Source organism: Bubalus bubalis, chromosome 2, assembly GCF_019923935.1.
Source record: "Bubalus bubalis isolate 160015118507 breed Murrah chromosome 2, NDDB_SH_1, whole genome shotgun sequence".
Taxonomy (NCBI): domain Eukaryota; kingdom Metazoa; phylum Chordata; class Mammalia; order Artiodactyla; family Bovidae; genus Bubalus; species Bubalus bubalis.
In genome coordinates, this window is record NC_059158.1 from 90327193 (window position 1) to 90354472 (window position 27280).

The 27280-nt window shown below is 37.8% G+C and overlaps 1 protein-coding gene across 6 annotated transcripts in view; it reads right to left on the reverse strand.

The window, feature by feature from the left end:
- The window catches only part of UPP2 (uridine phosphorylase 2), a 90285-nt gene extending 71017 nt beyond the window's left edge, over positions 1–19268 (reverse strand). For 2 of the 6 annotated variants that reach the window (XM_025276313.2, XM_025276306.2), the window contains exons 1-4: positions 18602–18872; positions 13742–13859; positions 7293–7451; positions 4015–4129 (exon numbers count right to left, since the gene is read on the reverse strand). In XM_025276313.2, coding sequence (XP_025132098.2) covers positions 4015–4129; positions 7293–7451; positions 13742–13859; positions 18602–18663 — 454 coding nt within the window. In that variant the 5' untranslated portion in view covers positions 18664–18872. Of the gene's footprint in view, positions 1–4014; positions 4130–7292; positions 7452–13741; positions 13860–18601; positions 18873–19009; positions 19166–19191 lie in introns of those variants that run through there. The other 4 variants (XM_025276303.2, XM_025276298.2, XM_025276292.2 and 1 more) reach the window with 4 other exon arrangements.
- Between the last annotated feature and the right edge of the window lie 8012 nt (positions 19269–27280).

The following is a 27280-nucleotide window of genomic DNA, read 5'->3' on the forward strand; positions in this document are numbered from 1 at the left end:
GGTAATTTGAACATTCTTTAGTATTGCTCTTCTTTCAAATTGGAAGGAAAACTGACATTTTCTAGTCCTGTGGCCACTGCTAAGTTTTCCAAATTTGCTGACATGCTGAATGCAGCACTTTAACAGCATCATCGTTTAGGATTTTAAATAGCTCAGCAGGAATTCTGTCACCTTCACTAGCTTTGTTCATAGTGATGCTTCCTAAGGCCCATTTGACTTCACATTCCTAGATGTTCAGCTCTAGGTGAATAACCACACCATCATGATTATCTAGGTCAGTAAGACCTTTTTGTATAGTTCTTCTGTATATTCTTGCCACTTCTTCTTAATCTCTTCTGCTTCTGTTAGGTCCTTACCATTTCTGTCTTTTATCATAGTGGTTCAGTTGATAAAGAATCTGCCTGCAATGCAGGAGACCCAGGTTCAATCCCTGGGTCAGGAAGATCCTCTGGAGAAGGGAATGACAACCCACTCCAGTATTTTTACCTGGAGAATTCCATAGACAGAGGAGCCTAGCAGACTGTAGTCCATGGGGTCACTAAGAGTCAGACACAACTGAGCGACTTTCACTTTCACTTTTCATCCTTGCATGAAATGTTCCCTTGATATCTCCAATTTTCTTGAAGAGATCCTAGTTGATCTCCCTACTTTTTTCAATTTAAGCCTGAATTTTGCAATAAGGAACTGGTGATCTGAGCCACAGTCATCTCCAGGTCATGTTTTTGCTAACTGTATAGAGCTTCTCTGTCTTTGGCTGCAAAGAACATAATCAATCTGATTTCAGTATTGACCATCTCGAGATGTCCATGTGTAGAGCTGTCTCTTGGGTTATTGGAAAAGGATATTTGCTGTGACCAGCATCTTCTTGTGAAAAAACACTGTTAGCATTTACCCTGCTTCATTTTGTACCCCAAGACCAAACTTGCCTGTTATTCTGGGTATCTCTTGACTTCCTACCTTTTCATTCAATTCCCCTATGATGAAAAAGGCATCTTTTTTTGGTGTTAGTTCTAAAAGCTCTTGTAGCTCTTCATAGTATCAATCAACTCCAGCTTCTTTGGCATCAGTGGTTGGGGCATAGACTTGGATTACTGTGATATTGAATGGTTGGCCTAGAAATGAATCAAAATCATTCTTTTGTTTTTGAAGCTGCACACAGGTACTGCCTTTTGGACTCTTATTGACTATGAGGGCTACTCTCTTTCTTCTAAGGGATTTTTGTACTCAGTAGTAGATATAATGGTCACCTGAATTAAATTCACCCTTTCTGTTCCATTATAGTTCATTGATTCCTAAGATGTCGATGTTCAATCTTGCCATCTCCTGCTTGAACACCTCCAGTTTACCTAGATTTTTAGACCTAACATTCCAGGTTTCTATGCAATATTATTATTCACAGCATGGAACTTCACTTTCACCACCAGATATATCCACAACTGGGTGTCATTTCTGCTTTGGCCCAGCCACCTAATTCTTTCTGGAACTATTAGTAGTTGCCCTCTGCTCTTCCCCAGTAGCATATTGGACACCTTCTGAACTGGAGGGCTCATCTTCTGGTGTCATATCTTTTTGCTTTTTCATACTGTTCATGGCGTTCTCGTGGCAAGAATACTGGAGTGGGTTGCCATTTCTTCCTCTAGTGTACCACGTTTTGTCAGAACTCTTCACTATGAACTGTCCATCTTGGGTGGCCCTGCATGGAATGGCTTATAGCTTCATTGAGGTATGCAAGCCCTTTTGCCACAACAAAGCTGTGATCCATGACACATTATAAGAACTCAGTAAAAACTCATTGAATGAGTGAAATGTTTCCATAGAGATGCCATAGACAGAGATCTGCAAACTACAACTCATGGGCCAGATCCAGTCCATCTTTGTAAATAGAGTTTTATTGAAACACAGCCACATTCACTCATTTGCATATTTTTAATGATTGTTTCCACACTAATGGCAGAGTTCAGATGTTGCAACAGAAACCATGTGGCTTGCAAATCTTAAAATATTTATTATGTGACTTAGTATAGAAAAAAATTACAAACCCTTACCATAATGCCTATCCATATCCTTCTGGGTTCTTAATAAATTCAAACATTGTCAACATGTGGTTAATTTAGAAAATCCAGGTAGAGACCCAAAGTGGACTATGATGATAGAACCTTGGTAGGTCAAATACTTTTTAAATAAATCAAAAAAGTAACTTCTTGAATTATTTACAATGTCCTAAAGACAAGAAAGTGACTGAGAAGGAAACTGAAAATGTGGACATCAATAACGAAATTATTCACATGCCATCCTAATATTTAGATGCATTGGAACATTTATATCCCAGTTAAAGGCTAATGTACTATTTACTATTTATTCAAGTACTTGATCATCATCAAGTTTTGTTGGCTCATTTAAAGAATGGAAACATAAGTTGGGGGAGAAACAAGTTGCACCTTCTTCATCTCCAAATCAATGTTTCTTAAGACAAAACAAACAAACACATCTTACCAATAAGCTAAGAATTCTTAGTGAGACCAGAACTTCAAAATGATAGATATCCACAACAGCACATTGCTTTAATTTCCCACAATTCATAGCCCTTCATTGTGCTGCAAGGGATGTATGTATCATGAAGCAAGACACCTAGAGTCCATGACCATAAGCTGGATGGTCAGTAGGGTACCTTGCCCACACCGGACACTTGCCAATATCACAGGGAAACCTCAGCGGTCAGGATGGTACACTGCATGGGCACGGACTGCACAGACAGATCCTTGTATCCCACAACTCAAGAATTCTGAGCACTTTTTTATAACAACATTATCCATTTCATCCCCAAATGCCTCATTCCCTACTATTGCCTATTTGGCATAACATTGGCTAAATAACCATCCAGAAGGATGCCTGATCTAACAATGATTGCTAACATTCTCCTTCTCTTTCCAAATGAACATCCATAGATGTCCTTTAATCCATCTGTGAGGGTCTTGGATGGACTTTATTCCTGTACAATAGCTGTGGAAAGGACATGATTTTTTTTTTAATATGTTGGTTTCCAGTGAAGCACAACTTAGCCACCTGTGTAATTCTAAGACCAAATTTTTGTTAATAATTCCCAGCTTAAAAAAAAAAATAATTCCCATTCAGTCCTGTCACTCTGTCAACCCAACCTTTTCAGTTACAATGCCCTGCTATGTTTGCATTTCTTGACATAGTAGAATCATCCTCTCACAAGATCTGCTCCTGAAGAAACGGTTGAAAAAGAAGGTCTCCTCAGAACTTTACCTAAACACAGGGTAGATATATTAACAAGGCTCCTGACCAGTTGCCTGGCCGGCCGAGGAGTAAGGGAGGAGGCGAGATGCTGAGAAAAACTTTGGAAGCATCACCCAACTCTTCCCTAACAGCCTTGCCTGATGTCTTCTGGTATGTCCATGTAGAAAAGACCCAGACCAAGCCAAGTAAAGGGTAGTCACTGATGTGAGCTAAAAGCAATGTTTTTCTGAGAACTATTGACATCTTCTTACTTAGCTGATACAAAGCAAGTCGTAGTGATTTTTTTTTCACTTGAAAGCACTTATTTCTGTCACTTATAAAATTTTTAAGCCTCAAAATTTATGCTAACCCTTGAAACTTACTCTTATCCTCAAAACAAATTTCCTAGCAGTTGTTCCACTCTTCCCCTTAAGAACACCTAAGCCTATTTGGGCAATAGGCAGTGTGAGATCTCACTCCAGGTTTCCATGCAGGTAAAAAGAGAAAGATTATACATACATATATATGTACATACATATATATATATATATATATGCATATATATATACATATACACACACATTTCTTTAAATTCCTTTAGTTTTCTCTAAGTTTAAATTTCCAAATTGCCTCCAGCTCAGCCTCCTGACACTTTTCAGCCCATCTGGGTTTCAGCGGGGCTCTGGGTATGTTGGTATGCTTTGCCAGCTAGTTACCCTGTACAGAACCACTCCTTGAATTTATTAGTATAGTATAGAAATCAGTTCATCTCACCTATTCCCCCTGATGTGCCGATTCTGATAATGGTAACATCAGAGCATCGGGCATGGTATAGTAATTTAATGAGTTCATGAAGCATAATAGAAATGGAGGGGATGCCCATGCCATGCTGTGGAGAGAAAAGGGAAAGTCATTATACATCTCGCAGACTGATACACGCACAGGACATATTTTCTTCCTTCATTACAAGTTAACAGCCCGCAGATAAATTTACATAATCATTATGACTTTGCCAAAGCAGAGAAAAACGTAAGTCAGCTCTAACTGACGCCCACATGACATGCTGATAGATGGGTCCATCTGTGATGATCAAAGAGAGGCATCTCCCTGCCAGTTAAACTGAGTTCAACCCTCATTGTCAAGAGCAGAAGGTGGGGACAGCGTGGTGTACTGGTGTGTCAGGGCAGTGCCATTTCTGGGCTTTTCACAGTGAGTCTTTGAAAAAGAGCTTTTTGCAAGATTGACTTGATTTCGAGGAAATATAGATTTGGCTGCCATGTATTTAGTCCTTTTCCACCATACTAAATGAAAGAGTAAATCCATTTCATTGCTCTCATGTGTCCATGTTCAATTGATGGTAATTCTGTGTGAGCTTTGAAAGGTACAAAGTTAGAGATATGGGTTATACCTACACCTAAAAATTGGAGCATATACTAAATGTGTGCATGCCTGCTAAGTCACTTCAGTTGTGTCTGACTCTTTGCAACCCTATGGACTGTAGCCCACGAGGCTCCTCTGTCTTTGGGATTCTCCATGAAAGAATACTGGGGTAGGTTCCCATGCCCTTCTCCAGGGGATCTTCCTAACCCAGGGATCATACCCACGTCTCTTATGTCTCCTGCATCGGCAGGTGAGTTCTTTACCACTAACGCCACTTGGGAAGCCCATACTAAATGTGTAGGTGAGATTAAGTTGTTGAATAAGTTGCTATAGCTCATGACTGCAACCCTGTCTTCCTCAGCATTTGGGAAAGTAGAATCATTGTCATAGAATAAAGATCAACACAGGTTAGAGGATTTGGCCATTCTTGGCATTTACAATATGTTCTAATAAGGTTCTAGAAAGATCCTCCATGCTGGAATTTGTGGTAGATGGAGCTAAGTTTCGAATCAGTTTCTATTTCATTTCTAACATAATGCCAGAAAGTCAAATGTGGTCTTCAGTATTCTATCAGGCACAAAGACTTTGAGTGCACAAAAGCACCAGGGGCATCTTGGCAGTTAGATGATGGCTTCCACTAATTCTTCATTAACAAATCTGGAAAACCACTGCAGCCACGGGCACAATACTTTCACCTGAGTTCCCTTTTTCTCACCATCATGAATATTAAACTACAGAAACTTTGAACCTCTGGACTTCCTATTTTTGGTTGCCACGGAACATGTTCTGACTTCCAAATGCATCATAAGTCTCTGAGAGGCCTGAATCAAACCTACGTTAATTGTATGTCCAAGATTAACAAGTCTGGGCTCTGCCACTAATGAGCAAACTCTCTAAGTCTCATTTCCTTGATTGTAAATGAAGAGAATGAACCATTATTTGATCTATTAGTGAAAAGTAAAGTCGCTCAGTTGTGTCCAACTCTTTGCAAACCCATGGATTGCAGCCTAAGAGACTCCTCTGTCCATGGGATTTTCCAGGCGAGAATACTGGAGTGGGTTGCCATTTCCTTCTCTAGGGAATATTCCCTACCCAGGGATCGAACCTAGGTCTCCCACATTGTAGGCAGACGCTTTACCATCTGAGCCACCAGGGAAGTCTATTAGGTTCCTCCTAAATCAGATACTTGATAGGTTTATGATTATCACTTTATATATGGCATGGTGATATGACAAATGGGCTTGTGTATTTCTACTGAACTCTCTCTCTGTCTCTCTGTCTCTCTCTCTCTCTGTCTCTCTCTCTCTCTCTCACACACACACACACACACACAGACCTCAGCAGCTTTTGGAGAGGAAGAATTTTCAAAGAAGGGATCTCAACTGGAAATCCTCTTTCTGCCTACTGAGGCTCATTTCCAATTGGCTGACCTCTTCGGGCATGATACATATTTCCATTCTTTTTCTGACAGGCCAAGAGTATCACTCACTGCTGTTTTTATATCTGAAGTTTTACTACTTGTTTATGATAGTTTCTCATTTTTATAAATTTTACCTTTTTGTCCTTTCCCATTTATTGTGCAAAAAAGGACAAATAGTTGTAGTCTAAAAGTCAAACAAAAGTAAGACAAAATATGCCACGATCAGGGGATATTCAGTTTTTTCGAATGTAGATATTCTATAATTGTTGGCTAAACAAATACATGAATGAATGGTTTCTCCCATTCGAGTCCAAAGCAGGTTTCATGTGTTTTGACCCAGAGGAGAGATCAGCTTAGCTGTTCCACTAGTGTTGTATAGTTTTCCCTTCTGCAGTCCAGGCTTGTAGCCATGATCATCCATTTTTCCATCTCCAGAGTGACTGAGGAAAAGTAGTTATCCCCTAGTGCAGGAGTCATATATAATGCAGCTCCTTAGAATTGTCACATGCCATTGTAGATTCTTCCCTTGTCATCTGACATGGTTAACTGTCTCCTTATGGGGGCTTCAGTGTCTAGATATGTACAGCCTCAGAACTGTTGTTTCAGAAAACAGCCCTGTGGCAGAGAGACCCACTTGGAAGGCAAGCTGGATGCACATACATTTACACTTGGCTAAGTGTATGCTATCCTGGGTCCAAGAGGGAAAGAGGCCTTGTGTTCCCTAAGATTGCAAGTCATTCCACTTTCATACTGTCCCAGGACACTGTGTGTCCAGAGCTGTTAGCATGTTCTAAATACAGGAGAGCAATTTACAAGATCTCCATAGAAATGCATTAGCAGCTTTTCAGCAAGCTTAGTATAGTGTTAAATGGCACCACTTTGGTAACCCTGAAAATCAGACCCTGTGTACTAAAAGCCCAACATTTCCAAAGTTGGATAAGACATAGAGGAGAAAAAAATTGCTGGTGGCTTATTAATCAGTTACAAACTAAAGAGAGGAAGTGTGCTTTGAAGGCTTTTTCCCCTAACTTGCATAGCTTAGTGGTAACTAATAAAGTATACCAAAGTGGCACAGAATGTTATTTTCTGCCCCTAGAACTTTTTCCAACTATGAATGTCACACCTGGACACTTCATTTAACTGTGTGAAAATGCAAAGAAGGAGAGGAAAAGGAACTCCTATATTTGGAAGGTCCCACTTTCTTTTGCTAGCTTGTGATGACTACGTGACATGCAGCTATTAGAGTACTTACACTGATGGAGAGCACGGGACCAGTTTTGTACATACAATATCTGTCTGTCCCAGCACAGATATCCTTGATGTCCTCTTCACTGTCTGCCAATCCAAGCTCCTTGTGCATAAGCAGTGCAAATGCTTTCATTCTGTTGGGGCTCCCACCAACACAGACAAACTGATAATAAAAATAAACAATTACCCACCTGAGTACCTGAGATAAAAGGCAAGGGTCATCTTTCAACTTTAATGTTGTTATTTCGTTTTTCAGTTATATACTTAAGGATATATGTAGATGTTCTGGGTTAATGTTCATGAGTTAAATAATTGGCATCATTAACCGGTAAATCAGGCAACCAGAAAAAAAGTTTGATGTACTTAATTTGTAAAAAAAAGATAATCACATAATCAAAATAAGTGTTGATTTTGTTCAAGTGAGTGTTTTTGTCACAATGAATATCAACCAGCATCTTAAGTTTATATAGGCAACCTGTTGTTGGCGTTAGTGGGCTACGGGCTTAACATGGCGATCCCGAGGACATGGAATGCAAATAATATAAGAGCAACCATAGGAGAATGACAAGTTTAGATACGTTTTCTGATTCCACTCTCCCAATCATATGTTTTTATTGTGAAATACACAATGTTAACATGAAACTTAAAAGAAAGCACAAGGCTTTCCAACTTCTCATTCAGAAGAAATCCTCATGGAACAAGCCTTATCATTGTAGACTAAAAATCTCAGTATGGTATTTCATCACTTCCAATGATTTGGTTTTATTTTTGTCTTATTCATTCACATTTAACATCTTTGAAATTACAATATGTGTTGCAGTCAAGAATGTCAAATCTAATAAAGCACAGTAATAAAATTGTCTGGTAATTGCTTGTGCAATAGCCTGTTAGGGGTACATCAGCCCCAGGGCTGAGAGAGGTGGATGCCAGAGACAGGATGGGCATGACCTAAGTGTAGTGTGGATGAGCAGCCAGCTTTGTGGGGACCAGTGCTCAGCAGTGGGATGATGAGTGGCAGCAGGTATCAGAGACCCAATGAAGCATAGTCCACAGAAAGGTACCAGCTGCAAAGTCATTCTGGAATCTGAGCTGAGTGGTAAAGTGCACAGAGTCTGAAGAAGCCCCGAGTCAGAGAGACATGGAAACATAGTGGTTAAAGGACTGCCCTTTGAAGTTAGAGAAGCCTGGTTTTGTACCCCAATTCTGTCTCTGATTAAGAAGCTTGTTCAGTGTTATACATGTAATCTCTATGTGCCTCGGATCATCATCACCAAAATAAGAAAAAAAAAATACAGTCCCTTTTGAGGATTTTGTTGAGTGTGATAGAGGACAAAGCCAGGCACCTTCTGAGTGGTCAACAAATGGTAACTTCCATCTTTCATAGAGCAATTTCCTAGCCCTGCTTTTAGCTTGGTTATGTGTTTCTGTATTTGCATAATTTTTGCAAATGAAGCTGGTTCAAATCCAGCAAGGAAAAGGCAGCTGGTGCTGCCTGACTGATGCAGGCAGTGTTGGGCAGAGCTTCAGAAAGATTGTCGATGAGGTCTCTCACAGGGATGAAGAGTATTTGCCTAAGGAAATACCTAACTGAGGTTGTAGAGTTAGGTGCCCAATTCACAAACGATTTACTGTGAATCATGGGTGGTCCATTACATGATGCATTCTGTTTCCATTTAGCAATAATTCCTATGCCACCCTCATTCTCAATTAAGGGATGTAATTACCCTTTTATCCAGGCCCTCTGCTTCTCTTCTACTCTCGTTATTGTCTTTTCTGTGCCTTTTTACAAGGCTCTCGGTTGGGGCCTAAAGTTGGTATGAACTGTAATGAAAGGTAGCCGTCAAGCCTGAGTAGCAAAGAGGATAAGGCCATGGTCTAAGGTGAGTTTTTGAATTATTATTGATTATTCATGAAATTTTCCCCTTGTGGTTATGGATAGTTAAGACTTGGCTCAAGATCTAAGTACAAGGAGGTCATTTTTGTTGTCGTTGTTTCCTTTTTACAAAATACAGTAGTTTGAAAATAACCTCATTGTGTGGTACCATAAATGTAAAATACAGCTATTCAGATTGACCATAAAACCAAAACAGATGTTGGAATAGCTTGCGGTTTGAATTCTTCTTTGAACATAGATATTGCTGTAATCAATGGGAATTTCTGAATGTTTCGGGAGACATAAAGATGATAAGTATAGACAAAAGCATTTTTGTTCTTAACGAGTTATTTCTAAATCAGACTTACTAAATATCACCTCTGGACACAATTTTCAGTCTGGTTGCTTTGATGAGAAGTAAAATACAACTGAAGACCACCAGCCAACATTAACCTTAAGCGACACTTTCTGTGACTTATGCTCCCCTCAATGATGATGTGTCCTGGTTTTATCAAAGGAGATAAAACTGTGTTGGGAAGGAGTCTGAAGCATTGCAAAACTATGTCAAGGACTTGCCCTAATGACTGCCAGCATAAGCTCACTTTCAAATATGCCTACTGTTTTGAAAGACTTAGCTTTGCCATGTTGTATTAATCTAGTCCTATTTCAGTATATGTATTTCGTATGTTAATAAAGGAGTAAAAAGACTTAAAGTATACATATATAGTGATATAATGCTTTTCCATATTGCTTGAAATTTCTAGGGAGAGAATGGAGAGTACCAGTTAGTGATTTTATAAAAGATATATTTGGAGGCTGAATTTGAGTAGATAACTTCTAAAGATTCCCCACTATATTTTTCAAAGGATTGATTGAATCAAGTCAGTACAACAGAAGACATTAGCTGCTCACCAAAGCTATTTCCCCTTCTTTCTGGATACACTACTAAATGTAGCTTTCCGGCCTTCTCTTCAGTTAGATGAGGCCATATACCTGAGTTCCAGCTGCTAGAATGTGAACAGAAGTGATGAGTGTCACTTCCAGTTCTCACCCATAGAAATCTCCCAGTAATGATGCTATAGATTGTCTTCCATGTGTCTGCTGAATGAGTGTTGACACCCAGGCACTCCTTGCAAGGCACCCCTTGACGATGACAGAGCAACAAGATGAAAGAAGTCTGGATCCTTGATCACCAGGTGGAGGAAACCCCCCACTGACCAGGGGCACTCACTGTGAGTGAGAAACAACTTACACTGTGTTATGCCACTGATATTTTGAAGTAGCAGCTAACAAAGCCCTTTAAGTACAGTAAGTAAGAAAATGAAGAAAATAGAGATCATTTCAATGATTAAAAATTTTAAGTTTTAAAATTTTACACACTCAAAGTCCTTCTTTTCTTTGAACATAGTGGTATTAATAATGATCATCTCTGTGAAGATAAGGCTAAGTTTTCAGGTACTGATGGGTTATGTCCTCTCTCTTACCTAGGATTGCTATCCTGGAATTTAAGTGAGTCAAACAATTGAACCTAGCATATTCTCAATCAAAGATAAGAATGTAACTGGAAGGAGGCAAGTTTCTGAGAAGAACATTAATAAATATGTCAGACTTTACCTGCTGCCTCTAAAGAATACATTAAACAGCCAGTTCAGATTATTTTAAACTACATTACTTGCTCCCCAATCTACATACACACACACAAACATGTTTGCGTCCTAGCCATCCAAATGGCCCAATCAATAGAGTTGTTCTCTGGTAGAAATGTGTTCTAAACCAGAGCATGTCTTTTTATCCAAAAGAGAATCACTGAAGTGGTCCAGAACCAAGTGGGTTGTGAATTTTTAAGATTGGATAGTGGTTATGACAAAGTATAAGAATGAGTGCTGATAAAAATCTAGTCAGGTAGAAGAGAGAGAGATACCTAGATATGTAAATAACAGATCATGTTCTGTCTCAAAAACATGTCTTTTTAATTAGATGTGCACCTTAGTTTATTAATTATTATGGATCATTTAATTAATCAGAGTTATGTTTATATAAGGGTCCTGGAAAAATTGTGAGGCATGAACCTCAAACCTAACATCTGAATTCAGATAAAGTCTGGTTAATGAATATCACAGACAGCCTTGATCAATTTCTCTTGGAGCATAAATATCAGAAACAGCAGTAGGAAAAGAGGTTACATTGAAAAGATGAAGCAAAAGATTGAGGGTTGCCATGAAAAGGCAAGGAGTCACTGATCGCAGGGGAGTAAGGAAACAGGCAGGTCACATCAGATCAGCCTGTATCTTCACACCTTGTGCCATAGGAGCAATGGGAGGGGAGGAAGCAGTTTAACACCTACTGTTAATCAGCATCATAGATTGATTTCTTCACCTCCCTCTTCCCGCTTTCGTTCCTTCCCCTCCTTCTTCATGTACCTAACATCCTCCTCCTCTTGCTCCCTTTCTCCAGTGCCCCCTGCCAATTAATGGACTATTCTCAGTTATGATTACTCAAAGAGCCCACCTAGAGCGGTAGGCAAGAATCCTGGAAACTGGACAAGTCCTAGCGATGCCACTATATGGCATAACTTGTTAACCACCTTTGACCACTCAAACTCAATTTCCTTATTTTATGGAGGAAATGAATATCTGCTATACCCACTTAACAGAGGGAATGTGAAGATTTGAGATAGTGGATGTATTAATTTTTATGTTCTTATAATTGCTAAAGGAGTGAATAAAAGTCAGCTGAAAACTGCACAGTTCTCTAGTAGTGGGACTGTGATCCAGTGTAGGCCTTTTAGAGCACACAAATCTTTTTTTAAGTTCATATATGGAATAGATAATGAACGAGAGCCTAGTATATAGTACAGGAAACTCTACACAATGCTCTGTGGTGACCTAAATGGGAAGGAAATCCAAAAAAGAGGGGATGTATATATACATGTAGATTTATAATTCACTTTGCTGTACAGCAAAAATTAACACAACATTGTAAAGCAACTATACTCCAATAAAAATTAATTAAAAAATAAGTTTATTCCCTTTGACTACTTCTGTAAATCATCTTAAAGAAATAGACTTATATGTGAAAAAATTTTAGGTACAAAAATATCCATTTGAGCACTGTTAATGATGGAAAATACTTCAACAGGAAAGCCAGTTTTAGACTATATAATGTATGGCACAGGCACTTGGCATCCATAAAAACTGTTTCAAAGAGAATATTGTAATATGGGGAAATATTAATGACATCAAATTAAATGAAAATCACAAGATGTAAAGTTATGTAATTCCAACAATTATAAAATCTATTTATTAAGAAAGTTTTATTTTTTTAATTTAAATTTATTTATTTTAATTGGAGGCTAATTACTTTACAATATTGTATTGGTTTTGCCATATATCAACATAAATCCACCACGGGTATACACATGTTCCCCATCCTGAACCCCCCTCCCACCTCCCTTTTAAAAGAAAAGAAAATAAGTTGATGGCATCTATGTCTAGGAGTAGGAGTTTTTCTTTTTTTTTTTTTTTTTTTTTTTTTTTTTCCCTTTTTTTTTTTTTTTTAAATTTTATTTTATTTTTAAACTTTACATAACTGTATTAGATTTGCCAAATATCAAAATGAATCCGCCACAGGTTTACATGTGTTCCCCATCCTGAACCCTCCTCCCTCCTCCCTCCCCATTCCATCCCTCCGGGTCGTCCCAGTGCACCAGCCCCAAGCATCCAGTATCGTGCATCGAACCTGGACTGGCAACTCATTTCATACATGATATTTTACATGTTTCAATGCCATTCTCCCAAATCTTCCCACCCTCTCCCTCTCCCACAGAGTCCATAAGACTGTTCTATACATCAGTGTCTCTTTTGCTGTCTCGTACACAGGGTTATTGTTACCATCTTTCTAAATTCCATATATATGCGTTAGTATACTGTATTGGTGTTTTTCTTTCTTAGGTGTGTTTTTTAAAGTCATTATTCTTTTTTATATTTTTCCAATTTTAAATAGTGAATATGAGCCACCTTTATAATTAACATATACATTTAAGATAAAATAAATAATACAGACATACAATTTTCCTAGTAAAATTCCATAAACATTTTTTCTCATAATATTGTCTTATGAAATAACAAAAATCTTAATAATATGAAATATTGAATAATGCTTGTTTTCAGGAAGTGGTAGATCCTATTGTTAGTTCTGTTGAGTTATTTCATGGTTTGATAAAATGAAGATTAGTGAGGTTCATCTATAAATAAAGATGTTAAACAGTGAACTGAATCATAATGAATTCTGAACACCCAGCAGGATTGTCAATAAAGTCAGATTTATCTCTAGGGGCCAAAGAAGTCAAATAACAATGTTTGCATTAGATTTAGCTTGGGAACTTTTGTGTCTTGTTGAGGTGGAAATGATTGTTTATGACATACACAATCTAAATTGTTTCAGAGAATGAGCATGATTTTGGTTCCTATTGGACCTCTGACATTTCTCTAGCCAAAAGAGTAATGTTTATGTTAGGAAAATAAGGAGAAATATCACCAGAGGAAATTAAATTGTTTTCCCTAAAGTTAGAAATATTTTACCTTTACATCCCCAAACATTTCTGGTAGGTTGTGTGTTTTTGTTCCTAAATTCAAGTGATAGAGAACATCTTCATCCATAGAGTCCAGGTAAGGATTTTTAACATGAACAAAACTTTTTCTGAAAAAAAAAAATAATAATAATAGTACAAACATGTAAAGGAATCTGGAGAGATACCACACAAAAGAGAAATATCGTTCTACATCTGTGATAACCACAAGCCCAAATATTGGACACAAACCTTTGTTTAGGATTTATTGATTTGTAAGGAAGAAATATGGTATAATGAATAAAAATGACAAAGATTTGCTGTGCATTTACTGTGTGCCAGGCATAGCATTAGGCATGAAAATTCCACAATGTCATAAAAACTGCATATAATAAATATATTACTTCATTTAATCCTATAATCATTCTATTAGGTAACAAATACTAATAATTCAATTTGTAAGACACCAAAGCTTACAGAAGTTGAGAAACTTGTGCAAGATTATATAACCAAGAAATTGCAGAGCAGTCATTTCTGCACAGGCAGGCTTTTGCTCCCATGACAATCCTTCCATACGCTCTGCTGAGGGAATATTATCACTGCTGTCTTTTCATCTCTGCATATTTCTTTGTCTCCTCAGCTTTCCATGGGGTTTTGTGTATGTCTGTATCTGAGTGTATGTGTACATGTAATCTGTGAGTCCAATAGTGTCTTTCAGCTCCATAGACCGGTGTTTCTCAAAGTTTAACAAGCATAAGAATCACTGGACACTTCATGGCTTCTCTTCTAGAAATTTTGATTCAGCAGTTTGGGGGTGTGTGTGTGTGTGTGTGTCAGATTTTGCCTTTTAAACAAGCTGCTCATTGGTGTGATGTTGCTGGCCCAAGGATCACACTCAGAGTAGCACTGCCATTGAGGATTCCATCAACCACGCTGAATACACCACCTCCTCTCCACGCCAGTGGCCACTGCCCCAGCTTAGACCTCCATCACAGCAGTGCAAGCTGAACCACCAGTTTTTCATCCCTCTCTTGGAAAAGTAATACAAGACATGGAAGTCAAGACAGTGAATTGACTGCTGTTATAGAAATCACCTTAATTCAAACATTCATATTTATGAAACATCATCTATATAGACTTTGGTTATTTCAATAATAATTATATACTGCTTTAATTAGTAGTGATAAAAAATTATGTACCCTACACCACAGTGGATCCAGCCAACTTTACCAAGAACCATCTGGGACTTCTCTGTTCTATAGACCTCCCATTTCCCTCCAAATACCTCAAAACCCCTTAACAAAAACCTTGTATCTTTCTATATCTCTGATGACCCTCAACCTGATTGTACATTAAAATCACCAAGAGGCTTTGCAGGAAACACTGGTGCTCAGGCCCCAATTAATTTAAACTCTGATTATGTTTCAGATCTTCTGGGATGATCTGATGTGAAGCCAAAGTTAAGGACCCTAGTTCTAGGCCTTTGTTCCTGAAACAGCCTTCTGCTACCCTTCTGTTTTTTAATTACTGGAATCCTACTCACTTTTTTTTTAAAGTATGGTTTCAGATATATATAGATTTTTTTTATTGGAGTAAAATTGCCTTGAGTAATGAAAATTTTAAAAATAAACAAATGGGACCTAATTGAACTTAAAATCCTCAGCACAGCAAAGGAAAACATTAACAAGATGAAAAGATAGCCCTCAGAATGAGAGGAAATATTTGCAAGTGAAACAACTGATTAAAAGATTAATCTCCAAAATATACAAACATCTCATGCAGCTCAATATCAAAACAACAAACTCATTCAAAAATAGGCAGAGACCTGCATAGACATTTCTCCAAAGACAACATACAGATGACCAAGAGGCACATGAAAAGATGCTGAAAGTGAAAGTCTCTCAGTCGTGTTCAACTCTTGTGACCCCATGGACTATACAGTCCATGGAATTCTACAGGCCAGAATACTGGAGTGGGTAGCTGTTCCCTTCTCCAGGGGATCTTCCCAACTCAAGGATCAAACTCAGGTCTCCTGCATTGCAGGCAGATTCTTGACCAGCTGAACCACCAGAGAAGCCCAAGAATACTGGAATGGGTAGCCTATCCGTTCTCCAGCGGATCTTCCCGACCCAGGAATTGAACCTCGATCTCCTGCATTGCAGGTGGATTCTTTACCAACTGAGCTATCAGGGAAGCCCTCACTAGGTATTAGAGAAATGCAGATCAAAACTACAATGAGGTACCATCTCACACCAGTTAGAACGGCCACCATTTAAAAAGTCTACGAACAATAAGTCTACAAACAATAAAGAGGGTATGGAGAAAAGGAAACCCTTCTACCCATTCTTCAAGGTCAAATTCAAATACCATATTCTCTGTGAAGGCTTTTCAAAGCATCTTTCCTCTCTGGTCAGTATGAATTCCTCCCCCACTGTGCTCCTAAAGCATTTATTTTAGCATTTCACATGTTAATTTTTTTGCCTCCCCAGAAAGATATGGATTCCCTCATACAAGCTCTCTCATATATCTTTTTTTAAAGCTTTTTATTTTCTGTTAGAGTATAGCCAATTACTTAATGGCAACCCACTCCAGTATGTTTGCCTGGAGAATTCCATGGACAGAGGAGCCTGGTGGGTCTCAAAGAGTCGGACACAATGAGGACACGTGAATAGCCGATAACGGTATTTTAGTTTCAGGTAAACTGCGTAGGGACTCAGCTGTACATATACATCTTTTTTTTTAATTCCTAAATCTTTAAAAATTCTACTAGCTGAATTAAATTTAACTGTTCAGGAAGTAGAACAGAAAATACTATTAATTTCCAAGACATTTAGGATAACAGATTCTTAGTGAATCAGAGTAGATTTCAAAAATAAAATATTCCATGGCATTAGTGCACTTTCAGAATAAGCTTCAAGGCAAAAGGATATCTCCTTTCTTCTCTTTTTTTTAATTCTTTTTTTAATTAAGGTTTCTTTCTTTTTTTTTTTTTTTTACAGTATTGTATTGGTTTTGCCATACATCAACATGAATCCGCCACAGGTGTCCTTTCTTCTCTTGATGAAGGGCAAGAGGACATTTACCCACTGTCCCTTGCTAGACAAAGTGGTCAATGAACCAGCAGGGTCAGCAGCATTCACCTGGGCAACTTGTTAGAGATGCAAAATCTTACTCCCTACCCTGGATCTAATGAAGTCTACATTTCAACTAACTGTTTTGTGATTCTCATGCACATTAAAGTTTGAGAAACACCACCATCCACTTTCTCTTCCAGTTTCTATTATGCTTCCTGTCTTACTCTGCCAAAACAGCTTCACTATCTGGATATTTTTCCTTTGGATTCCCAATTGAATGAGTGAATCATTACTCTATAAAAGAGTTCATCTACTCCAGTGAGTCAAACTCTAACTACATATCAGAATCACCCATGGTGCTTTAAAATTAGTAATACTTGGACCCAGGTCCTTGAAAATCTGATTTAGTTGGTCAAGGAGATCTGGGATTTTATATTTTTAAAATCACTGATCTATTCCACCTCTCCTATCTTCAAGAAGAAATTCTCAAACTGGCATAACCATTAATTATATTCTTTCATGTTAATAATAATACTTCTCATAATTCATTCTTTAGTTTTCCTTGATGTCTGTCCCATTGTCTAATGATCCCTTGGACTAGAAATTGGGGCAGGGAGATGTCTGTAGAAGATTTTTATTACATTGGCTTAATCGAGAAGCATTTCTAAGATGATCATGCTTACCAAGGACCAAATAAAGTATTAATTTGGGGTATCATACCAAATTCAATCCAGCATGAATCAGACAATTGCTTCAGTTTTTCCAAGATAGATATTTATTAAATAGACTTGCATTTACTGTCTTCTCCTCTACCTTGTTTTGCTTTTTTTTTTTTTTTTTTGCTAAAACATAAGCCAGAGATGGGGTTGGGAATAAAGTCTTAGCAAACTATGACAAGCTACATGGCACGGTCAGTATTAAATATTGTTAACCAAAGTAAAGTGCTGGCTGAGAAGTCTTTCCATTTTACTATTACCTCCATCTTTGTAATTTTTCCTTTTCTTTCTCCTTGGCTTCCCTGAAGAAATGAACACAATGGAAGGCTACTTCTGTTTGAGATGTGTAAGTGTAGCATTTTCTGAAATGCTGACCTGATGGAAGCTTTAAGCAGACATTTTACACAACTCTCAGCAAATCAGAGAGAACTTAAAAAAATTCCTTAAGCTTCATGAAGATTAATGCTCTATTATGTTCTATGAACCTGGGGCAAGAATTGGAGCTAAATTTGCAGACAGCTTCAACAGATTTATGTCTACCTCTGAGATGAATAACCTACATGGTATTTTAGAAGTGAATTCTATGTAAAGTCCATCACAAAGCATATGAATTCACTTTGTAATATGCTGCAACACAGTTAAATCTGCCTTAGATACCAGGAGGCCCCTTTAATTATATCTCAGATACAGCACATAGTCTTGGAATTAAAGACTGAACTCCACACTGAATTTCAGGCTGAACTGTGAATTTGTTCATTCAGGCAGGTTGGTTCAGCTTTTCCATGTTTTTTGGTGAATTGTTTTGCCCCCACTTTCTTTTTTCTTTAATTGAGATGTAATTGACATATTGCCCCACTTTCTTAAAGATGAGCTAAACTCTCCCAAGGACTGAGGAAAGAAAATGCCACTGAGAAGAAAATTGGCATTGTTTTTGCTTTGTATTCTGAACTGCTTTCCAACTATGTGATCTCTAAACTTAAGAAACTTACATAACTGTAGAGATCCATCTTCTGAACATTTAATATAAAGTCCAAAGAACCTCCATCTTGTCAAAGTCAATAGAAAAAAGTCAAAATTACTCACCCAACATATGTATTCCTGTCAGATCTCATGGATGTGTTGGAAGCAGGTAAAATTGAAGCCATATTCTGTAATATGAAGATAGTCACTCTTAATTTGATAACAGAAAATAAAAATATTGTAATTTGCTATTCATTTACAGATCAAATCACGGTAGAATGATGTTAGAATGCCATTCTCCCTTTAAGCTCGTTTTCTTCTGAAACTGCTAATGGAACTTTCCCCTTAGCTTTCTAAACTCCCTTATCAATTCAAAAATATTCCCCCGACATAGCCTTTTATACTATACCCCAGCTCTCAGGGCAACATTTCCCCGAGAAGATAGGCCCCCTCTGAAGGTGTGGCATCTATCTCTCTAATAGGATAGGTTGGTTGATTTGTTAACTGTTGACCAGTGCACCTTCTCCTTACATTTGGCCTTGGTCCAGTATGGGTCTGGGGTAGCACACAGACTTATTTTCTTTAAGACAACTGTATATGGCTTCAAGTCCTCCACTGATTTCCATAACAAATCCACCGGGTTGTCTCAAAATGTATCCGATACACGTGGAACTTTCAGTTCCCAAACATTTCGTTTTCTTACCCCATCCTACCTCTCATCAACTTGTTTTCATTCTTTGTGATCACAAGTGAGAAAAACACACAAACTCAGGAACTCAAAACACCCCTTCATTTGAACTTTGCCCGTTCAAATTCACACAGAAGGTCTGATAATTAAACAAAACCTGTTTCCAGGTACTCTTTATTTAGCTAAACCCAAGGCTGCCTGTGAAATCCAATGAAGCAGCTGTCAGAAATCAACCCAGGTAGAAAAACAAAATACGGACCAGTATTTTCAGAAAACAGGGTATTTCTGTCAAGAAATCCATGAATTCACCATGTTTGCTGTTGTTTATCACTTTATACTTCTACAGACAGAAAATCTAAAAGACGTTACAGGAACTTCATCATCCTGTTTCACTTTTGGCTCAGCTCCAGCGCCAATCAGTTGAGGTTCTATGCTGGTGAGAGCATCAAGAATATTAATCTCATGACTTTCAAGCAAACTGGAGCTTCAAATGTCCATAAATGCCCAAACAGCACCAGATCAAGGCACTCCATAATGTGCATGGATTTCTCTGTAAGAATGTGCATAACAGCGGAGAATCAAATGCCCATATCTTTAAAAAAAAATTTTTTTTTGGAGTATAGTTGATTTACAATGTTGTGTTGAGTTCAGATGTACAGCAGAGTGAATCAGTTATACATATATCCACTTTTATTTAGATTATTTTCCCATACAAGTCATTACAGAGTATTGAGTACAGTTCCATGTGCTATACAACATGTCCTTGTTAGGTATCAAATGCCCATGTCTTAATTGGGGTCTGCATGTTAGAAGACACTCCTCTTCCTGGTGACAGTCATTGTGGAAAACTCCTCAAATTCCATACTGGCTTTCTTTGGTCCATCTTAGTCAGCTACCAAAGTTTACTGATTGAAAAGGAAAGGCCATAAATAGGGAACCAATATAGCAGCCTAAATCCTGTCATTGCCACCACCAAACATACATTTGTCACTTTGGGTATCCAAAAATCCCCAAGGAAACTGAAGGCAATGAAAACTTTGAAGCAAAATAAACCTGCACATGTATGTTGCTTGTAATTTGGTACAGTAGTTCCTGTTTGTAGTTTATAATAACACGTATGTCTCTGACCTCATGACCTACCTCAAAGTGGTCTACGTGCTGCTTTTTCCCAATGCCCACTGACAGTGTTGAGACTCAGCATGCCCACTTCCCACTGCTGGGACCTTCCCACTTATGTTTAGTATTCTGTGCTCCTCTCAATTTACTGTTGAGTATAATGAGGAGGAACCCCGCACCCCTCACCCACCGCCGCCAATTCCAGTGTGGCATTTACCTCTGCTTCTGACAGGTGAAAACATTCACTAATTGGAAAAATGCTATATAATTAATTACTCCAGTGAATTAATTAGGCCAGTTGACATGTTGATTTCCAGTGCAATTTCTGTCAGCCAATGATCTTTTTTCAAAATTATAGTTGATTTACAATGTTGTGTTAGTTCTTGGTGTACAGTAAAGTGATTATTATGCACAAACACACATATATATATTCTTTCTCATATCTTTTGATTTATAGATTATTCTAAAATATTGAAAATATTTTTCTGTGCTATACATTAGGACTTTGTTATTTATCTGTTTTATATATGGTACTTTGTATCTGCTAATCCAAAACTCCTAATTTATCCCTTCCCTAATTTATCCTTTCCTTTGTGGCAACATGGCATGTTTTCTATGCCTGTCAGCTAATGATTTCATCACTGCCTGTGCCAGGTAATGCCAGCAAAGATTTATGGACCCCATATAACAACTCTCCAGGACATTACACAAGTGGTCATCATCTGGGTGGAATGCAGAATAGTCTTGTTCAGTCTATGAAAGTGGAGTACTAATTCATGTCTTCTGAGTTGTCTTATTTTCCCTAGTTTTCAATATTCTTAAGAGTCAAGCCCTTTCTTATGACAGATTGGTCCTTGATAATTTTTTAAAACTGCCTGTATTGCAAAAGGCCAGTCATCTAAACAAGAACAGGAAAAGTTTTTGTTTTTAGAAAGCATGCACAATGCAAACTCACACCATCAGTGGGTGTTTTGTGAGCAGAGGCCATGTGCCAGGAAGAGCCCATGACTCAGCACAGCTTTGAAATTAGCAGGGGCTGCATCAGCTCGTTCTCCACAGTTCCTGGCCTGGGACAAGCATTTCACTTCCAACTGTCTTCCTGCACAGTAACAGCAACCTCCTATCCTCAGTCTAACAAAAATTTTCTCTCTGCTTTAATCTTGCCCCCAAACCTCTAATTTTGGAGAAAAGAAGTCAGAGCCCTGCTGTGTAACTGGGTAGCATTTGTGTCTCTCCCCAGTTGATATACTTTCTGCTGAATCTGTGCTATTTACTCATGTAGACTTAGGACTATGCATTCTTGCTAAGTCACTTCAGTCATGTCTGACTCTTTGCAACCCTATGTACTGTAGCCCACCAGGCTCCTCTGTCCATGGGATTCTCCAGGCAAGAATACTGGAGTGGACAGAAAGGAAACTCCACAATAAAGAGAACTCCACAAACTGCCAGAATACAGAAAGGACACCCCAAACTCAGCAATATAAACAAGATGAAGAGACAGAGGAATACCCAGCAGGTAAAGGAACAGGATAAATGCCCACCAAACCAAACAAAAGAGGAAGAGATAGGGAATCTACCTGATAATGAATTCTGAATAATGATAGTGAAAATGATCCAAAATCTTGAAATCAAAATGGAATCACAGATAAATAGCCTGGAGACAAGGATTGAGAAGATGCAAGAAAAGTTTAACAAGGACTTAGAAGAAATAAAAAAGAGTCAATATATAATGAATAATGCAATAAGTGAAATTAAAAACACTCTGGAGGTAACAAATAGTAGAATAACAGAGGCAGAAGATAGGATTAGTGAATCAGAAGATAGAATGGTAGAAATAAATGAATCAGAGAGGAAAAAAGAAAAACAAATTAAAAGAAATGAGGACAATCTCAGAGACCTCCAGGACAATATTAAACACTACAACATGCGAATCATAGGAGTCCCAGAAGAAGAAGACAAAAAGAAAGACCATGAGAAAATACTTGAGGAGATAATAGTTGAAAACTTCCCTAAAATGGGGAAGGAAATAATCACCCAAGTCCAAGAAACCCAGAGAGTCCCAAACATGATAAACCCAAGGCGAAACACCCCAAGACACATATTAATCAAATTAACAAAGATTAAACACAAAGAACAAATATTAAAAGCAGCAAGGGAAAAACAACAAATATCACACAAGGGAATTCCCATAAGGATAACAGCTGATTTTTCAATAGAAACTCTTCAGGCCAGGAGGGAATGGCAAGACATACTTAAAGTGATGAAAGAAAATAACCTACAGCCCAGATTACTGTACCCAGCAAGGATCTCATTCAAATATGAAGGAGAAATCAAAAGCTTTACAGACAAGCAAAAGCTGAGAGAATTCAGCACCACCAAACCAGATCTCCAACAAATACTAAAGGATATTCTCTAGACAGGAAACACAAAAAGGGTGTATAAGCTCGAACCCAAAACAATAAAGTAAATGGCAACAGGATCATACTTATCAATAATTACCTTAAACATATATGGGTTGAATGCCCCAACCAAAAGACAAAGACTGGGTGAATGGATACAAAAACAAGACCCCTATATGTTGTCTACAAGAGACCCACCTCAAAACAGGGGACACATACAGACTGAAAGTGAAGGGCTGGAAAAAGATTTTCCATGCAAATAGAGACCAAAAGAAAGCAGGAGTAGCAATACTCATATCAGATAAAATAGACTTTAAAACAAAGGCTGTGAAAAGAGACAAAGAAGGTCACTACATAATGATCAAAGGATCAATCCAAGAAGAAGATATTACAATTATAAATATATATGCACCCAACATAGGAGCACCTCAATATGTAAGACAAATGCTAACAAGTATGAAAGGGGAAATTAACAATAACACAATAATAGTGGGAGACTTTAATACCCACTCACACCTATGGATAGATCAACTAAACAGAAAATTAACAAGGAAACACAAACTTTAAACGATACAATAGACCAATTAGACCTAATTGATATCTATAGGACATTTCACCCCAAAACAATGAATTTCACCTTTTTCTCAAGCACACACGGAACCTTCTCCAGGATAGATCACATCCTGGGCCATAAATCTAGCCTTGGTAAATTCAAAAAAATTGAAATCATTCCAAGCATCTTTTCTGACCACAATGCAGTAAGATTAAATCTCAATTACAGGAGAAAAACTATTAAAAATTCCAACATATGGAGGCTGAACAACACGCTGCTGAATAACCAACAAATCACAGAAGAAATCAAAAAAGAAATCAAAATTTGCATAGAAATAAATGAAAATGAAAACACAACAACCCAAAACCTGTGGGACACGGTAAAAGCAGTCCTAAGGGGAAAGTTCATAGCAATACAGGCATACGTCAAGAAACAAGAAAAAAGTCAAATAAATAACCTAACTCTACACCTAAAGCAACTAGAAAAGGAAGAAATGAAGAACCCCAGGATTAGTAGAAGGAAAGAAATCTTAAAAACTAGGGCAGAAATAAATGCAAAAGAGACCATAGCAAAAATCAACAAAGCCAAAAGCTGGTTCTTTGAAAGGATAAATAAAATTGACAAACCATTAGCCAGACTCATCAAGAAACAAAGGGAGAAAAATCAAATCAATAAAAGTAGAAATGAAAATGGAGAGATCACAACAGACAACACAGAAATACAAAGGATCATAAGAGACTACTATCAGCAATTAAATGCTAATAAAATGGACAACGTGGAAGAAATGGACAAATTCTTAGAAAAGTACAACTTTCCAAAACTGGACCAGGAAGAAATAGAAAATCTTAACAGACCCATCACAAGCACGGAAATTGAAACTGTAATCAGACAAACAACAGCAAACAAAAGCCCAGGTCCAGACGGCTTCACAGCTGAACTCTACCAAAAATTTTGAGAAGAGCTAACACCTATCCTACTCAAACTCTTCCAGAAAATTGCAGAGGAAGGTAAACTTCCAAACTCATTCTATGAGGCCACCATCACCCTAATCCCAAAACCTGACAAAGATGCCAAAAAAAGAAAACTACAGGCCAATATCACTGATGAACATAGATGCAAAAATCCTTAACAAAATTCTAGCAATCAGAATCCAACAACACATTAAAAAGATCATACACCATGACCAAGTGGGCTTTATCCCAGGGATGCAAGGATTCTTCAATATCCACAAATCAATCAATGTAATACACCACATTAACAAATTGAAAAATAAAAACCATATGATTATCTCAATAGATGCAGAGAAAGCCTTTGACAAAATTCAACATCCATTTATGATAAAAACCCTCCAGAAAGCAAGAATAGAAGGAATATACCTCAACATAATCAAAGCTATATATGACAAACCCACAGCAAACATTATCCTCAATGGTGAAAAATTGAAAGCATTTCTCCTAAAGTCAGGAACAAGACAAGGGTGCCCACTTTCACCATTACTATTCAACATAGTTTTGGAAGTTTTGGCCACAGCAATCAGAGCAGAAAAAGAAATAAAAGGAATCCAGATTGGAAAAGAAGAAGTAAAACTCTCACGGTTTGCAGATGACATGATCCTCTACATAGAAAACCCTAAAGACTCCACTAGAAAATTACTAGAACTAATCAATGAATATAGTAAAGTTGCAGGATGTAAAATCAACACACAGAAATCCCTTGCATTCCTATACACTAATAATGAGAAAATAGAAAGAGAAATTAAGAAATCAATTCCATTCACCTTTGCAATGAAAAGAATAAAATACTTAGGAATATATCTACCTAAAGAAACTAAATGGCACAATCAATACAATATTGTAAAGTTAAATAAAATAAAATAAAAACATAGGGAGTCTTTAGGGAACATTCTAATAGCAAATGTTACTATGCAGGGGAAAGAAGCCTATCATAAATAAACTGCTTTGTCACTAAAAAAAAAAGAAAGAAAAGAAACTAAAGACCTATATATAGAAAACTATAAAACACTGGTGAAAGAAATCAAAGAGGACACTAATAGATGGAGAAATATACTATGTTCATGGATTGGAAGAATCAATACAGTGAAAATGAGTATACTACCAAAGCAATTTATAGATTCAATGCAATCCCTATCAAGCTACCAATGATATTCTTCACAGAGCTAGAACAAATAATTTCACACTTTGTACAGAAATACAAAAAAACCTCGAATAGCCAAAGCAATCTTGAGAAAGAAGAATGGAACTGGAGGACTGACTGACTTCAGGCTCTACTACAAAGCCACAGTCATCAAGACAGTATGGTACTGGCACAAAGACAGGAATATAGATCAATGGAACAAAATAGAAAGCCCAGAGAGAAATCCACGCACCTATGGACACCTTATCTTTGACAAAGGAGGCAGGAATATACAATGGATTAAAGACAATCTCTTTAACAAGCGGTGCTGGGAAAACTGGTCAACCACTTGTAAAAGAATGAAACTAGAACACTTTCTAACACCATACACAAAAATAAACTCAAAATGGATTAAAGATCTAAACGTAAGACCAGAAATTATAAAACTCCTAGAGGAGAACATAGGCAAAACACTCTCCGACATACATCACAGCAGGATCCTCTATGACCCACCTCCCAGAATACTGGAAATAAAAGCAAAAACAAACAAATGGAACCTAAACTTAAAAGCTTCTGAACAACAAAGGAAACTATAAGCAAGGTGAAAAGACAGCCTTCAGAATGGGAGAAAATTATAGCAAATGAAGCAACTGACAAACAACTAATCTCAAAATATACAAGCAACTCCTGCAGCTCAATTCCAGAAAAATAAATGATCCAATCAAAAAATGGGGTAAAGAACTAAATAGACATTTCTGCAAAGAAGACATACAGATGGCTAACAAACACATGAAAAGAGCTCAACATCACTCATTATCAGAGAAATGCAAATCAAAACCACTATGAGGTACCATTTCATGCCAGTCAGAATGGCTGCGATCCAAATGTCTACAAGCAATAAATGCTGGAGAGGGTGTGGAGAAAAGGGAACCCTCTTACACTGTTGGTGGGAATGCAAACTAGGTACAGCCACTATGGAGAATACTGTGGAGATTCCTTAAAAAATTGGAAATAGAACTGCATTATGACCCAGCAATCCCACTGCTGGGCATACACACTGAGGAAACCAGAATGGAAAGAGACACGTGTACCCCAATGTTCATCGCAGCACTGTTTATAATAGCCAGGACATGGAAGCAACCTAGATGTCCATCATCAGATGAATGGATAAGAAAGCTGTGGTACATATACACAATGGAGTATTACTCAGCCATTAAAAAGAATACATTTGAATCAGTTCTAATGAGGTGGATGAAACTGGAGCCTATTATACAGAATGAAGTAAGCCAGAAAGAAAAACACCAATACAGTATACTAATGCATATATATGGAATTTAGAAAGATGGTAACAATAACCCTGTATACAAGACAGAAAAGAGACACTGATGTATAGAACAGTCTTATGGACTCTGTGGGAGAGGGAGAGGGTGGGATGATTTGGGAGAATGGCATTGAAACATGTATAATATCATATATGAAACGAGTCGCCAGTCCAGGTTCAATGCACGGTACTGGATGCTTGGGGCTGGTGCACTGGGACGACCCAGAGGGATGGTACGGGGAGGGAAGAGGGGGGAGGGTTCAGGATGGGGAACACGTGTACGCCTGTGGTGGATTCATGTTTGTATATGGCAAAATCAATACAATATTGTAAAGTTAAAAAATAAAAATTAAAAAAAAAAAAGAATTCTGGAGTGGGTTGCGATGCCCTCCTCCAGGGATCTTCCTGACTCAGAGATGGAACCCGCGTCTCTCTTGTCTCCTACATTGTCAGGCAGGTTCTATGCCACTAGTGCCACCTACCCACCCTCTAAAACTGTGCTCCGATCATGCTGGGGAAGGACATAATTAGAAATTTGGAATTCCCAGAACTTTACTGTAAGAGCTGGGCATCTACCTAGTGCCAGACACTG